The following is a 16,038-nucleotide window of genomic DNA, read 5'->3' on the forward strand; positions in this document are numbered from 1 at the left end:
CGTAGAAGTACCACCTTCAAGCTTGTTGCTAAGCTACTGTTTGGATTGACTTGTACTTATTAAACTGCAAGGAGAGCCAGGCTGTGATTACGACACAGAAATATGTATTTATCTTTCTTTATACTTTATTTGATATGAACAGATGCAGTGTGTTGAATGTGTTTGTAGCGAAACACTAATTTACAACACCTGTGCACAGGAGGCTTTAAAAAAATAAAAATCAACACAAAAAAGAGAATGCATCCACAAATGCATAGATCTATACATACACCAAGTAAAAGTGTGTGAACAGTGTTGTTTTCTCTAGTTGCCATGATTTAATACCTTTATTAAAAACATTAAAATTGAGTTGTATTTAATTGTGTTGGTAGACAGTTACTTGCCTTCAGAACAGAGAAGACTAAATGCGGTCTTGAACATCTCTCTGCACAACCGGCCCTTTGAGGGAGACCATGATGCTGATGTGGCCTGCAGTGAAAATGAGTTTGACACCTCTGCCCTAAAGTGTGATCAAACGCAGTAAGCCAGAGATGCCTGGATGTCTTCCTACAGATGGTCGCGTTGTTCAGAATTCAAGCCAGCAAGCTCGTCCGACTATTCTGACCCACTATCCTCCGTGCAGAGGAAATGTGAGCAAGAAAAGCAAAAAAAATAAAAGACGTGTCAGCTTAGTTGCATTATTAGGCTGGTGATGTCACAGGTCTACAGTTTGTGTTGTCCTATACCAGCAAAAAAAGGTCTGTCAAAAGGAGGAAGAAAAACAACATATCTCATCCTCCCATAAGCGGTTTTAATAGCTGACGTTTGAGCTCGTCGTCATAGGATGGAAAGCGCAGGTGAAGGTGCTCACGCGCCGTGAAGCAGCTGTGACAGTCTGTGAATGCTGGTGCAGGACTCTACTGCAGCAGAGAAAGCTCCATGCAACGCTACACACTATGCTTTCTCTAGATGCAAGACGACCCATAAAACCTCCTGGTGGTTGGAGCACAGAGGCTGTTTCATCAGAGCTGTGGCTGTTTTCTGCAATTACTCTGCAGCTGCAATTGAAGCCACGGTTGTGCAATGAAATCCTTCTGAGAATTGCACTTGCGTTCACCAAGAGCACAGCTTTTTACCTTTCAATCATGCTGAGGCCGAACACGCTCCTCAGGCCAACGCCGGCAGGTTTGCTCTCCTCTCGAGAGGGACTGGACCAAGGCAGACACTCAAACTGCTCCACCTGTTCGGAGTCAGAGTCCTTCAGCAACAACAGCTCCTCTACTCTGTGCTTTGGAGGAAGGACTGGGAGCTGGCTGAAGTCAGCGCCGCACGCCACGCCTGCACTCAGTCGATGTTCACGCTCTGTTAGCGTGACCGTGTTGACCCCGTCATCTTGGTGCAGCACCTTCAGGTCCACCGTCTCCACCATGATGGCTATGTGTCGATGCGTCAGGCCGTCGCCGTCTACCTTCCACACTGTGGTCGGTCACTCGACATCGTTTGGGATCTGTCGTCACTCACAAGCAAACCCTGAATGTTTGTGAATCTGGGCTTTAATAGAAAGTACATCAAACTAACCACTTTTAATAGTGTTCCTATTTCTACGACCTGTTTTTATTCCAATAAAATAAATGTGAGTTTTGAGGACCAGTGTAATCAAGCACAATGTTTGGCCAATTGTCAAATTTTCAGGCTGTGCAATTTTTATTATTATTATTTTTGGATGTTTATTGAGTCCAGTGCATGTGGCATTTTCAAGGCTCATTCAATAATTTCTTTTTCAGGTTCCTTTGCACAATATTTTCCCAAATAATTTTTCCCACTTCAACAGATTATACATTCTCAAAAAAGGTCAAGTACAATGAGGTTTGGGGGACTCTCCACTGCGACAGTTTTCTTTTCTGTTGTTGAGCCGTCTTTTGACAAGTATAATCAGTAAAGACGTTCAACTTAGATTTCGACACACTTCCATGTGGGATGCAGTATCTTTTCATAACCCGTACGTTTCTTGCTTTCCATAGACTCTCCTTGACACAGGTCATGAAATCCTTAGCTGCAAACGGGATGCGTAGTAAAAAAGATCTTTTAAAAATCTTTAAAAAAAAGAATTCTATTTATTATTTTAAAAAAGAATTCTATTTTTATCGTTTAAAAAGATTTGTTTAATTCTATATAGAGAGATACAACTATTGAGATTTAATAATAAAAATTAGTATATTTAATAATAATTAATTCAATTTTAAATATTTTTTATGCAAATTATATATATATATATATATATATATATATATATATATATATATATATATATATATATATATATATATATATATATGCTGACGTTTTAGCAACAGCTTATCTTAACAGGTTCCACATACCGAGCTAACAGTATGAAAGCAAAGAAAACCATAATATGCTAATCGCTAATGCTAATCGCGATTAGCAACACAGTATTGTTTTTACAATTCAACAGCTAGTCAAAGTATAGAAAACAATAAACAACTCGTATCTAAGGTACATCACATAAACTGGTCGTCAGCCATTAAGTGCTGAACATTATGTTCTCATACAAGAATCCCAGGTTCACGAAACAGCGGTCTTTAGCTTCTGCTGTTTACAATACTGCACCACACAAACGACTCACATTTGAACTTTTGACCTGTAACACACTTCTTGAAATAATGGCTATTCCGTCTCCTCGTATAATTTACTCAAGCGATGAACAACTGCAACTAATAGCTGGATGCCCACAACAGCAAAGAAAAAGAAGAAGAGAAGACACAGAGGATAAATACACACTGTATATGTCATATTCTTGGCGGACACGGTGGTGTAGCGGCCAAGCAGCGCTGCACCAGTCACACACCATGGCAGGGTCGGGGGTTCGCGACCCGGTCCTCAACTTGCGAGAGGAGGCGTTGCGGGCGGTCGCCGCGGGTGTGTGGAGCGCGGCTCCCCGTGTCTGGTGGGTTTCTCCCTGGGCGGCTCCATTGACCCGGAGTCTCTCTGAGCGGTCTTTCCTCCCACAGGGTAAAAGGTAGACGGGTCCCTTCAGCTGTGTGCGCCTCCTCAGCTGCAAACGGGATGCGTCAAAAAGATTCTTTAAAAAAAAAAAACTTTTTAAAATTATTATCCTAATATAGGAGATATATAGGATATATTTCATAGCAATTGAAATGTTTAATCGCGATAAATCGCATTTATTTCATAGTTAACTCGCGATTAATCGCAATTAATCACTTTTTTTCCTTCGTTTTAATGCTCTTAGCATGAACAAGTGGATTGGTTTGCTTATGCAAATGTTTTATTTTATTGAAAAAAACAACTGCCAAACAGGGTGGTTCAAAATACAATTATAAAGTGCACATTTCAGGTAAACAAAGGCGAGAGAGAGATTATTTTAATTACTTATTGTTTAATTATTATTGTTGTTGACTGTATAAATTGCATATTTCTATGTTTTTCTGATGTGTTTTGATAATGGCAATATTGTTGTTGCAACATCCGAGAGAAAGAGAGGTGAACATAGCAGTCATGCGTCGTGGGTCCTGTCGTTGGGTGCGATGTGTATTATATCAGCTAGATCCTCGTCCTCCACAATGCTAACAGGCTACACGCAGTAGCATCATTTAGCTGTGGCTGCAGTGAGTTTGTTCTTCGTTGTGGTGTCCACGTGGTGTTAGCATCAGCTGTGTGCTTGGCCATCCAGTGGTATTTCAGACTGGATAGCTACGATGACAGCTCAGCTCACAATGACAAACGGCTCATAGCACTTCGGTCTTGTCAAGGGAGCCGTCTGACAACTCTTTGAAAGTAAACTTTCCATTTATTAGCGTCTTATCATTCATTTTGTCTATCGCGCTGCCCATTCATTTCAACCCAAGTTTTGAAGACAGGTTAGCGTGACATATATCCCCCTGGAGCCGTCCAGGTCATGTCTGCCGCTGCGGCACATGAAATAGCCTGGAGTTTTTTTTCAGCGTGGCGGGAGATCGTGATTTAAGACCGAAATGCGTGACGCTTGAGAGCGCAAACGGCGTGCCTATTGTTTTGCTTCCGGTTGACCTACAGCCGTTAAACTACATGCGGTTTTGAAAAATGAAAATTGCGTAAACGGCGTTAATAAAATTGACGGCGTTAAAATTGGTTTGCGTTAACGCCGTTAATAACACGCTAATCTGACAGCACTAATATCTATCTATCTATCTATCTATATCTATCTATATCTATCTATATCTATATATCTATATATATATATCTATATATATATATATATCTATATATATAGATATATATATCTAGATATATATATATCTATATATATATATATCTATATATATATATATCTATATATATATATATCTATATATATATATATATCTATATATCTATATATCTATATATCTATATATATATATCTATATATATATATATATATATATATCTAGATATATATATATATATATATATATATATCTAGATATATATATATATATATATATCTAGATATATATATATATATATCTAGATATATATATATATATATCTAGATATATATACACATACATACATACATATACATATATACATGTGCATATATGTATCTGTATATATATCTATATATGTATCTATATATGTATCTATCTATATATGTATATATGTATACACACACACACACCTTAATACAAATAAGCACACCGGGCACATATTTTCATCACAGTTAAGATTTATTTCATTCAACATTTCACATTACAAATATTTAAAAATTATGCATACTGTTATAAATAGTTGGCTGCAAACAATTAAATAACATTAGATTTTTCTTTTTCGTTTCACTAGCACTTCTACAGACCAACTCCTAGAAATATGGACATATCCGTATTACATAACTTAATTAGAAAGGAAAATACAAAAATAGGAACTTATAAAGTGAAATGACAATAAAAATTAAGGTGATATCTTAAGTAAAAAATGCTATTAATAAATACAACAACCTTCCCATACACAGTTAAAAACTATTGAAATCTTGCCATTAAGTAACATCATTAACAGACAAATATTTAAATATTTATTTTCCTTCAGAAAATGTGAACCATATATTGTGGAGCACAATATAGCAATTAGTAAAAACTAGACACTTTAACATATTAAAAGCTTCACCTCAAAAATATAACAAAAATCTGATCAAAATTATAAAAATCAATTATACATTCCAATTAAAAATATACCAATAAACAGCTAAATACATTGTTGACCTAGTAATTACAATGCAATCAATCACAGTAGCTTAAAATAAACAAAATAAGCAAATGAGCACAAAACCTTTAATGTTTTAAAAATAACTTCAATTATTTATATTAGTACAAATAGTTTGATTTCTTTTCTTTTTTACAAACACCAGCATGAAAAGGATTACAATAACAGTAGAAAATGACTGTGAAAAACATATTAACATCTTCTTTAATTAAATGTCTGCAATTAAAAATGGCATTAAAGAATTACATTGCAAAGAGTCTTTATCTGGAAAAAGGTTCAAAAGAAGTATTGCACATAACAACTTGAAGTTAACTTGCAACATTTACCACATTCAAGTCTTTAAGCTCCCCTTCCTCCAGATAAGTCTATATGAGATCACCTCGGCAGACCGCGGGAAAGAGTTCTCACGTCTTTTTAAACAGTGTTTCTATAAAGGATGCTCAAAGTCCTGCACTGCCGAATCGATTCAAAGTTACGTTTCTGTCTTGTTTCTCGTCTTAACTCTGTCATGTGCATCCTGCAGAGGTCTGCAAATGGGGAAGCGAGGAGATCAACACGTGGGGAGGGGAGAGGGGGTGAGGTGAGGTGAGAGCGGGTTTGGGGTGTCCTTAACAACTTAATAGTTGAGAAACATTTGGTGCACACCACAACAATTAATTTTAATAGCTAATTCATGTACTTGTCATTTTCTCTTTTTTGTCATGCATGCTAAGGATTACAATAGGTGCTAGTTGGCAAGTTCAAGAATATATATATATATACTTTTTTTGAAATATTAAAATATCTAAACACCAAACATCCATTCTTGTGATACGAGATTCAGCGTTACGCATGAACCAAATTTTGCATTCTCCGTATAATAAGTTATACTCCATCTATGGAGAGGAAACCAAGACTGAAGTTACCATTTTCCAACTAGTATAGCCATGTTTAGAGACATTAACATCAATTTCAAATTACAAGTGTTTTTTTTATTATTCTCGCCATGCTGTTATTGACCAGATTGACTGGAAATATCTAGTGTACGAAAAGCTAAGACCAAGAGAGCACTACACTTTGGTCTCTCCTCTGCAGATCTGAAGCCGCATCAACAGAAGTGCACACTTAGTTGTAAAGTTTCCTCAGCACTGAAATGTATAAAAAGCATAATTGAAAATAATATATATTGAAATCACCCAACTTTTTTTCTTAAAATGAACATTTCCATATATGCAGATCTCTCAGTAACAAAAGTACAAAAGCTACCTTTCACAATGTGAAAAATTGAGGTATTGCAAAAAGGAGTTTCCCCATTTGTGAAAAATGTGCCTAAAATGACTGTTGGAAAAAGAAAAAATATTTAGAAAAGTAGTGCATAATAAATGTTTATATGTGCATGACAAAATAATTTAGCTAGAAAACACTGTACCAAAAATCAGCAGGCCATGTATAAAATAATTTTTTTTCATCTCATTTAACAGCAAATTCTTCACAAAGTGTTTTAACTTCTAAAATGCTCACCCACCACACCCACAAAACTAATGTCCAGGGTGCAACACTGGTGCAACAACGCCGATATGAGGATACGTTTCTCACTAGTGTGTATAATCAAGTTTCTGTACTGACTCCCTGACATATTTAAATGCTCGGCTAGTTTGTTGAGTGACTTAAAACGTCAAACAAATGTAAGGATTAGTTTTACTTTTGCTGTGTAAATGTGCACTGTGTTGAACTTTCCGCAGACCTATTTGAGATAAAAACAACTGTGCCTACCAGCGTGCACCTTCATTTTGAGCTATGAGGCCTTGTGTGTATGTGTGCAATGTGTGTGTATGTGTGTGTGTGTGTGTGTGTCTATGTATTTGTGTGTGTCTACAAGCCCTGTTGTTTTTCCAGTGGTGTTTTAATGTGTTTTGACTGCACTGTCAAATATATATATTTATAAATATATTATGTTCAAGGCCAATCTTTGGTTTGCTGGGCTTGACAGTTGAGCAAAACTGGGTAGAAGTGACAGAATTTAAAAAATATATATGAGAAAACATCCTTGAAGAAATGAGAAAGAAAATAAGAATAAAGACCTAAATAAGAAATGAGCTACAGTATGACCCACTACTGCACAGCCATCTTTGGTTTCCAAAAAACCACTGGGTGCAACCGACTGTTATCAAGAGCAAACGGCATGTGGGTCACAAGTGTGTAGTAGTAGAGCACACTGCAGAGACTATCTTCATTTATGCTTCAAAAACACTGGATGCTGAGTTGGATTAGCTTAGCGGGAGAAAGGATAAAGGGTTCGCCGAAAGGGCAGACCCCTCCGTGACTCAAACGTGTGCTGACGATTGGGAAATCAGACAGACTTTAATTGCTTCTTTTTATTTAATGTAGCTGACTCGCAGATGCAAAGTAGAACTTTTTTTTCATTAAAGACTGGGGAGAATTGCACAAAAGCATAAAAATAAAAACACTAACAAAAAGGACAGGCATTTCCCGTTTGGTGGTAGCCCCGTAGAAACTGCAATAAAAAGGTCGGCCACTGGACCAGCCTCCTCTCTAGGAGTTACCATAACTGCAGTCCTGAAGGATCTGCATCCAAACCCGACAGACACAAAAAGCAGGGTTCGGTCCGTGAGGCCCGCCCCTTTGTTAGCTGCTAGCTTAGCAGCAGAGGCCGCAGGGAGACATGAGGAGGGGGAGTGGGGCTGGACTTATCTCTTTCCCAGTAGGCCTGTCTGACGCTCCTGTAGCCGACCTACTCCATACATTCCCCTAATACACTGTATGATGCTCTGCTCCGTCCCGAGCACAACCCTGGGTTTGATTATAAAAAATAAGGAGGTGATGAAGCAAGCGAGTACAAAACGGTGCCAGTCACATCACACTCTGCCTGTTGCATCACTTCCCTTTGATTATAGTTCTAAGGAAAGGAGAAAACAAGCAGGTGATAATGTTCTCTTTCTTGCTTTTTTTTCCTTTCTTTTTAACTGTATTCGGCACATTAGCAGCTGAGTTTGAGGTATTAGTTTTTGCATGTCAAAATGGAGATCAAAACCCAAATATGTGTTGCTAAAATTTTGTTGCGGTTTTCAAGTAACATCAAAACATTTGTACGATGTTGGAAATCATAAAAAGAAAGGTTCAAACATTTTGATATGGGAGGGAAAATAATGCATTTCATTCTGCAGTGGGCCCTCTGTTCTTCAAAGTTAATTCAAGATTCAGCTTTGGTTAACTACTAAGGGTCTCATATACTGTATCTGCACTTTTTAGAATTGGAAATAAGTGCACTCTTCTTTAGCAACACCTTTTTCAATTCACATTTGTTCTGGAGCCACTTGTATCAATAGAGAACTTAATCACACCTCTCAGAAATAAATAGCCTCTGGAGACTCGGTACACAATAAAAAGCAATAGCTCTGCTACAAAACAAGTCAATCAAATATCAAATGAAGTGTATTGTTTTGGGGCCTCTTGTATCAAAATTAAAATCAAATACATTTAGAAAAAAATTGCCAATTGAATAGCAGAGTACCATATCAAACTTCAAACTTTCCTATATATGTACTTTTTTTTTAGGAACTAATAAAATATTTAAAAAATAATCAAACGCATAAATAAAATATTGTTACACATCTTTTTTTCCTTGCTGGACATATTTGGATACAATTCCAGTTTTTCTTTTCTATCTTCAAAATATAGATATATATTAACTTAAAAAAATTAGGAAAAAGGTTCAGTGAAATTGGAACAAAAAGGAACCAGCAACAGAAAAGTGCATTTATTTGTACAATGATTTGCGACTCCTGCACTACCTGCCCTCCTGCTGCCCTGTTGCCTCTCCCTCGCTGTCCTCCGCTCAGTTCCAGCGGAAGGAGATGTGACGGGGCCGGTCGCCTCCTTCCTTCACCAGGGGTTTGTGAAACTCTCGTCCGGCGCGTGAGTGGATGGCCGCCCAGCAGTACTCGCAGTAGTACTGCAGGCAGGTGACGTTGGCGCAGAAGAACGGCGCGAACTTCCCACCGCAGCGAGTTCCCTGGCACTCATCGCACAGCTGGTCGTCCAGCACGTATGGCTTCACTTCCACCTGCATTCACAGGTGGGAATAGTGATGTCATTTCTCTGCCAGATGTTTTTCAGCAAGCTTGCAGGAAATTAAAACAACTGGCACCTGGTTTGTTTGGAAACAGGTCCACCACCGGCTTTCCAATCAAACCTTTCATCACCATGTGTGGTGTGTGTTTCGGGCCTCTGTAGTAAGATCTATAAATAGTAGCTTTCATTATTAGTGGCGTAGTCGGTCCATAAGCTTTAAATATTACGGTAATGGAACAAAGAGAAACAGCTGCAGAATTCTGACAGGCTCCAGATGTTGATTTCAAACTCCTTCTCCATACCATCGTCTTTACGCCGCTTGCTTTTCCAACTGCTTCATGATGAGCGATTGTGCCGATAGCGATTGAATGTCACTGAGGCACTGCGTCTACAACATTAACCAAGCATTGTGCAAACGAGAAATATGATGACGTTACCTCTTCAATAGATATTTGTTGGATTTCTGTTCACGTTATCTTGTTCAGTCATCTCTATTGTGCAACTGAATAATGATTAAATTACAAAGCCATTGGCTGCTGACAATAGCGGGTAAAACACTGCCATAGCTCGACGGTGTGTTGCAGAACAGAAGTAGTTGACTTAAAAAATGTATCACCTGCTGGTTTGTTTATGTAGCTGCAGTGGTGTCAGAATAATCTGACACAACACCTAAAAACTTCGCTCCAACCTCCACCTGCCCGGGACTATTGACTGAATCAGCACTTTAATATTCTGTTCCTGTTATTTGACTTCTCTCTGAAATAGTAGAAGGCATTGCTTTGAATGAGCATGGATGCTCATCAAACCAACCCTGTACTGCAGTGAGAAAGGTTTTAATGACTTGAGGATTGCAGAGTTCCCAGAAGGAGTTGAAAGTAGCGACGCCATTGGCTTCTTGGAGAAATGGTTACTGTTAATATTGCAAAGTGCACCGAAAAGCTTCAGAGGAAGCCACAGGAGAGTGCAATGCCTGGAGCTTTAGTCATTAAGTTCCTCCGCTACAAGGACCCAGACCCTCCAAATACTGGATGCTGCGCAAAAGAAAAAAAGGAGCTCATGTATGGCAACTCCAAAATAATGACATTTCCCATCCTTTCGCCTGCTCCACACAAGAAGCAGATGGCTTCCAATGCACATAAGACCCAACGTGAGGCATGTGATTATTTATCAGGCAACCTGCAAGTGAGTACCTGCATCAATGCAGGTACTCACTTGCAGGTTCCCAAAAGATACCTGCAAGTAATATTTATTAATATTGATACTTGTTTGACCCTTTAGAAGCAGCAGTGTTAAAAATATCTCTACTTTTTCAGTTACTTCATTTTATAAGGTAGTTTCTTAAACTACAATCAATCCTTTGAGCACATTACAAGGATTGAACCTAAGGAGCACAAAGCTTCTTTTTTGTCAAGGTTGATCTTCCTGCACTACCAAAATATAATGAAGAGACACTAGAGGGCAGTATTAGAGAAGAGGAGGTGATGAAGGCCTCAACCCATTTGTTTCAGGAAAATCAGCAGGCCATGACAGATTGGTTCCCCATAGAATACAACGAGAACTTCAACCAAAAACTGAGAAAAAAACTCTTTTCATGATTTCATATTATGCCATAGGAACAGGTGGATTCCCAGAACCATTTGAGCAGCCCTGATTGCGTTTCATCCACACCAGGCAAGAATCCCAAACGTTGCAGCTCATGCAGACCTATTTCAAGTTCACCCTGTGAATATAAACTTTTCCAAAAAGTTCTTGCTCTACAAGTTCAAATGATTCTTCCTGTCATAATCAACATGCGGATCATTGATTGCAAATGTAAGAAGATTTTTCAATATTATCCACAGCTTAAAATATGACCCAAGCCAATGTGTGGCTGTGTTGCTCGACGTGGGAAAGGCATTCGACAACGTCGAGTGGCAATAAGTGCTTGAGACGATTGAAAGCATCAACATTGATCTCAAATTCCCAAACTTGGTCATATTGCTCTATCGGGAACCTGCCGCATACATACAAGCGAAGGAGGACATCTCGGTCATATTTCATCCCGCAGCACGAGACAGCAGTTGTCTCTATTATTCTCTGTTGACTTTGAGCTCTCAGGTGTAACCCGGCCCTTTATCGTAAATATTTGGTGACTGCGTCCATACAGAATTTGTTTTTTTATGCAGGCAATATTTCGGCATACCTCACATGTCCTGGCGAATCTATCTCAGCTCTGATGGATACACTGACAGAATGTGGTGACATTTCAGACTACACGGTGAACAAAAACACAAGTGCTATTTTATAGGGTGTTTCACAGTTGTTCAGATTCTTATCAGGAGTTCATCACATGTGCAGAGTGGCCCTCGCTATGCGTTTGGAGGCTCTCGGTGTTTGTCCCTCGCGTGACAGCGCTGGCTGAGCGGCCAACTGTTTAGCCGATAGCTGTCGTTTGTAAAACGTCCAATCGGCACGATTAGTCTTTTGATTGCAAAACAATTTTCAAATGTGAATAGAAAAGTTCATGTGTAACATGAAGGTAAAGTCAGAGAGTTTGAAAAGTGGTTTTCTAACATTTCCGGAAACATAATCCCCAACATGGAACTTCTTTTTTATTAAATTAAGGATTGATCCAACAGTCAGGTATAAGTAAGAAACGTCTGTTTCATAGTGTACAATAGGAATGGGCAGATGTGGCATTTTTGTGATTACATTCTTGTACATTGTTGTGTTATAAAACCAGTAAAGAAAAGGTTATATTTCAAGGGAAGAGACATTGTTGACGTTTGGTTTCATCTCCATCTAACAACAGTCTTTTGTTATACTGCTCTGTGGTCTTACTCCATGGGAGACATTTTGGTTGAATTCTATTTGAATTAGTGAGAAAATCTCTTCCTGAAGTTTGGAGGCATGACAAGTATTTCAACTTGCACTGAGTGAATCAACAATTATGCAAAATGTATTTCCCCACAACACGTTCTCCACTAATAAGCACACACATTATGTATACAGTGCTGCATTTTTCCAGCTCGAGTTAGACACTCTCTCTTCTAGCACAACTCAGAAGAGGGGGAAAGGCGAGGAGAGCTTGAGAGAAACAGAACAGGAGGGGAGGTGTGGAGAGACAAATGAAGACCGAAGGGACCCGAAGAGAGAAGACCGAAAAACACTGAGCTCTCTTTTCTTTCCACTCACCCGTTTATCGATTTCTCCATGCTGCAGCTGGACAAAGCGAGCACTGATAGCAGCAATGTAGCTCTGCTGATTAGAGAAGGCGACCCGCCCTGCTCCCTTGGGGTACTTCAGCTCAGGGTCGGTGTCGATGCCGGCGTAGCAAACCCCACCGTACAGGCGGTCCATGATCATGGCCAGCTCCACTGCAGGGGGAGAAAAAGACACGTTGAACGAGCTGAACAAAACATTGTGGGAAAACAAGTTTGACGAAAAAGTAGCAGAAGACCAAAAGACTAAGGCTCTGTACATGTTTCATGTTAAATGTCAACACAGCCACGAGACAGATGAATTTAAGTTTAGCAGGGTTTGATGGAGCAATAGCTGCAACAAAGTGCATTTACAGTCTTTGTTGTGAGTTTCTTAACACAAAAGGCGCAAATCAAGGAGCGATATGCTTACTTGTTAAAACATTTTTTTTTTTTTTAAATCTAAAATGGCCGGTGTTTTTTTTGTTATTGTATATTTTACACATGTAAATTTAGACTCAAAATGACACAGGGTCTTAAACATTCATTGCACCACAGGGATGTATGACCTTGGTCATTTCCATAACTACAGCGAAGAAGTTAACAACACAGTAACCAGTGGTGCAGAAAATATGAACATAGAGTGCACATAGCGTTGCTATCAGGATAAAAAGAGATTTAATATTCTTCACAGCACAGTGTGCCACACAGGGTACTTCCTGAAAGGACCAGTGTAGGTCAGTGACTCTCTAAGCTTGACAATCGTAGCAGGTATAATGTTTATTATGCACACAAGCTAGTAATCACGTTGCAGAGATTAGAGAAAGTCGAATTCTGGCAATTCAACAATTGGGATAAAATGAAGTATGAGAAATTAAGGATAGCTACTTATTGTTGCCCAGAGTGTATACAGCATAATCATAAGCAGAAATGCATCACATATTTTTGATAAATGACATATTATGGGATATTTAGTATACTTCAAACGTATAAAGTCTTGTCATAATAATTGCTGATATGTTGTTGAGTCACTTAGTGGAAAGACTCTCATGAAAAGGGAGGATACCTGCACGGAGCGGACGAGGGACACCTCCAACAAAGATGGTTTTCCTCGGGTCCAGAGGCTGAGATCCATCCATCACGAAATCGCTGTCGTTCAGGTTCCACGGGCGGATCTGGACCTGTGACACCCAAAGCCAACAGGTTTCAGAACTTGTACAGGAAGGATTAGTACGGCATAAGATGTGAGGGTGTGCTTGTGTGAGTGTGTGTGTGTGTGTGTGTGTGTGTGTGTGTGTGTGTGTGTGTGTGTGTGTGTGTTCCGACTGACCGGCTTGTCTTTGATGGTGGGGCTGGACACGCAGAGGTACAGCTTGCCGTCTTCTTCGATGCAGGCATCAATCAAAGCCTGCACGGAGCTCTCATCCTGGAACAGCAGGAAGGCGTAGCCTACACAAAATACAGCAGGGTTATTCAGGCTGCCGGGGACAAGATGTACTGACGAAGAGCCATGTTGGAATTTTGCGCAGCGATTACTGCGACTGAACACAACATTCTGCATTCGCAGCAGGAAGGCATAAGCTTTGCAAACAGACAGAGAAACGGACAAACAGTCCACACATGGTTACAAAATGCTTGAGATAATACCCTTAAGACAAAACCCCACCGCACACATACGAATAGTGGTTGTGCACAGACTAAAATGGTAACAATGCTGGACTGAAAGATAATAGAATTTTTCAGTCCTTCTTATGCAGATTCACAAAGACACTGCTGAAGCAATAACTGAAACATATCTCTTGGATAAGGAAATTGGTTTTGGAATTAGTACAGATAAAATGTTGAAAAGGTGTTGCAGTTACTCTTACAAAACGGCACAAAATGAAGAATTTAACAAACCTTTAGGTGGAAAATAGGATTTGCTCTCCGCTTTGTGAGGCCAGTCCACAAACAGGTGTCCAAAACGCCGGAAACTGGCGGTTATCTCATCTGAAATTAAGCAGACAGAATGCATGACGCTTTGGCTGCTTGCAATTCAGTTATTTTTTTCTTAAGACTGAAAATGTACAGGAAAAGTCCTGCATCAGAAGGTATCCCGAAAGTACAGTAAGATGCGTGTGCTGCAGGTGAAATTCTACAATGATGTCGGATGCTCTAACTTGCCCTCCAGTTCCCCATCTCTTAAGTTTCAATCAGAACCAGGAATGAAATCCCTTTGATCCTAATGCAGCTACTTTACCTTCATCTATGTCTGGGGGCAGTCCTCCCACAAAGACCTTGCGTGAGTAACGTTCGACACGCTCTCCGTTCTGGTGAGGAAAGCAGTGTGGAGAGCCCAGGCCGGCAAGACCCTGATCACCACGCTCGTCGTCAGGGAAACCATCCTCCATTGGGAAGAGAGAGGAGTGGCCTGAGTGAGAGAGAGAGAGACAGGGAGGAAGGAGGAGGAAAAGTTTATCCCTTGAGGAGCGACGTTGATGTAAAAGGTCCAGGAGGCGTTGATGTTTTCATGCTTACAAAATTAGGGCAGTAATAAGAATTGTACATACAACTTTTCATTCTCTTTTTACTGCATTAAATAGGCCACCTGGTGCTGGCTGGAGGTGTAAGAAGCTAACCATTTATTATAGTCTTGATCTAACAACACTTAGCACATAATTCAGGCAAGCCAGTAGCATGCAATGCACGTTTCATAAGGGTGGATTATGACATTTTAATTTCATTGGGCACTGGGGGACTTTTACTCCCTCTGGTGAGAGTGAAATGTTTATAAAGCACTTTGGCGTAATATATATTTTGAAGTGTGAAAGTAGTATCAGTCATTTCCAAAGGAATTGGGCTGAACAATAAACAAAATGTCATGTAATTAGTTGCCATGTATATGAAGGTTATCTGTGACAAACACAGTAGCCCCCTCAGGAAGTCTAGATAGTTTCACAGAGGACTGTGCGAGTCTTAGGCGCTGTGTTGGAGAGACTAAGCCCTCCCCAGCCTGTTCCTGCACCTATACGACCTGACCTGAGCTGCTTTATAAAGATTTATGCAACCGAGTTAGCCTCAGCTTACAGTAGGTGCTGTGTGTGAGTGAGGATGTGTGTGTGTGTGAGTGTGTGTCCTGCCATGTGTCTGGCCATGTGTCTTTGCTTCTGCTGCAGTGTGTAAATCACAAATTACAATTTGTCTCTCTGCCTCATTAACTTTTAGCTAACTGTGACAATAACAACTATTGTTTGACTTTACAATCTTGCAAAATGTGAGAGAAAATTAGCACCAAAAAAAAAAAAAAAAAAAAGCAGAGTCGAGCATAATGAAAGAAATGCAAACTAAACAATGAAAGACGGGTATGATCATTTCACAAGCTTATGACAACGTTGGGTACTTACAACAACCATGCAGACAAAAACATGTCACGTCACTGTACTGATACAAAGCGCAGAGTCATCCCAAAAATGTTGGTGCATATATTTAACCATCAACGCCCTCTAATTAATAAAATCATAACAGCAACTTCAATCAATATATTAAGACCTAGAGAGCTGATATATGCAGAAGA

General features: G+C 39.4%; 1 protein-coding gene across 3 annotated transcripts in view; it reads right to left on the bottom strand.

Moving 5' to 3' along the window:
* Positions 1–4,687: 4,687 nt before the first annotated feature.
* Positions 4,688–16,038, bottom strand: part of cpeb4b (cytoplasmic polyadenylation element binding protein 4b) — a 31,233-nt gene continuing 19,882 nt past the window's right edge. For 2 of the 3 annotated variants that reach the window (XM_068599895.1, XM_068599893.1), the window contains 6 exons: positions 14,725–14,895; positions 14,385–14,474; positions 13,816–13,934; positions 13,552–13,666; positions 12,481–12,662; positions 4,688–9,298 (listed from right to left, as the gene is read on the bottom strand). In XM_068599895.1, coding sequence (XP_068455996.1) covers positions 9,071–9,298; positions 12,481–12,662; positions 13,552–13,666; positions 13,816–13,934; positions 14,385–14,474; positions 14,725–14,895 — 905 coding nt within the window. In that variant the 3' untranslated portion in view covers positions 4,688–9,070. The remainder of the gene's footprint in view (positions 9,299–12,480; positions 12,663–13,551; positions 13,667–13,815; positions 13,935–14,384; positions 14,475–14,724; positions 14,896–16,038) is intronic. The other variant, XM_068599894.1, reaches the window with a different exon arrangement.

Source organism: Clinocottus analis, unplaced genomic scaffold (assembly GCF_023055335.1).
Source record: "Clinocottus analis isolate CAN_PGR_092001 unplaced genomic scaffold, fCliAna1.0.p SCAF_5, whole genome shotgun sequence".
NCBI lineage: Eukaryota > Metazoa > Chordata > Actinopteri > Perciformes > Cottidae > Clinocottus > Clinocottus analis.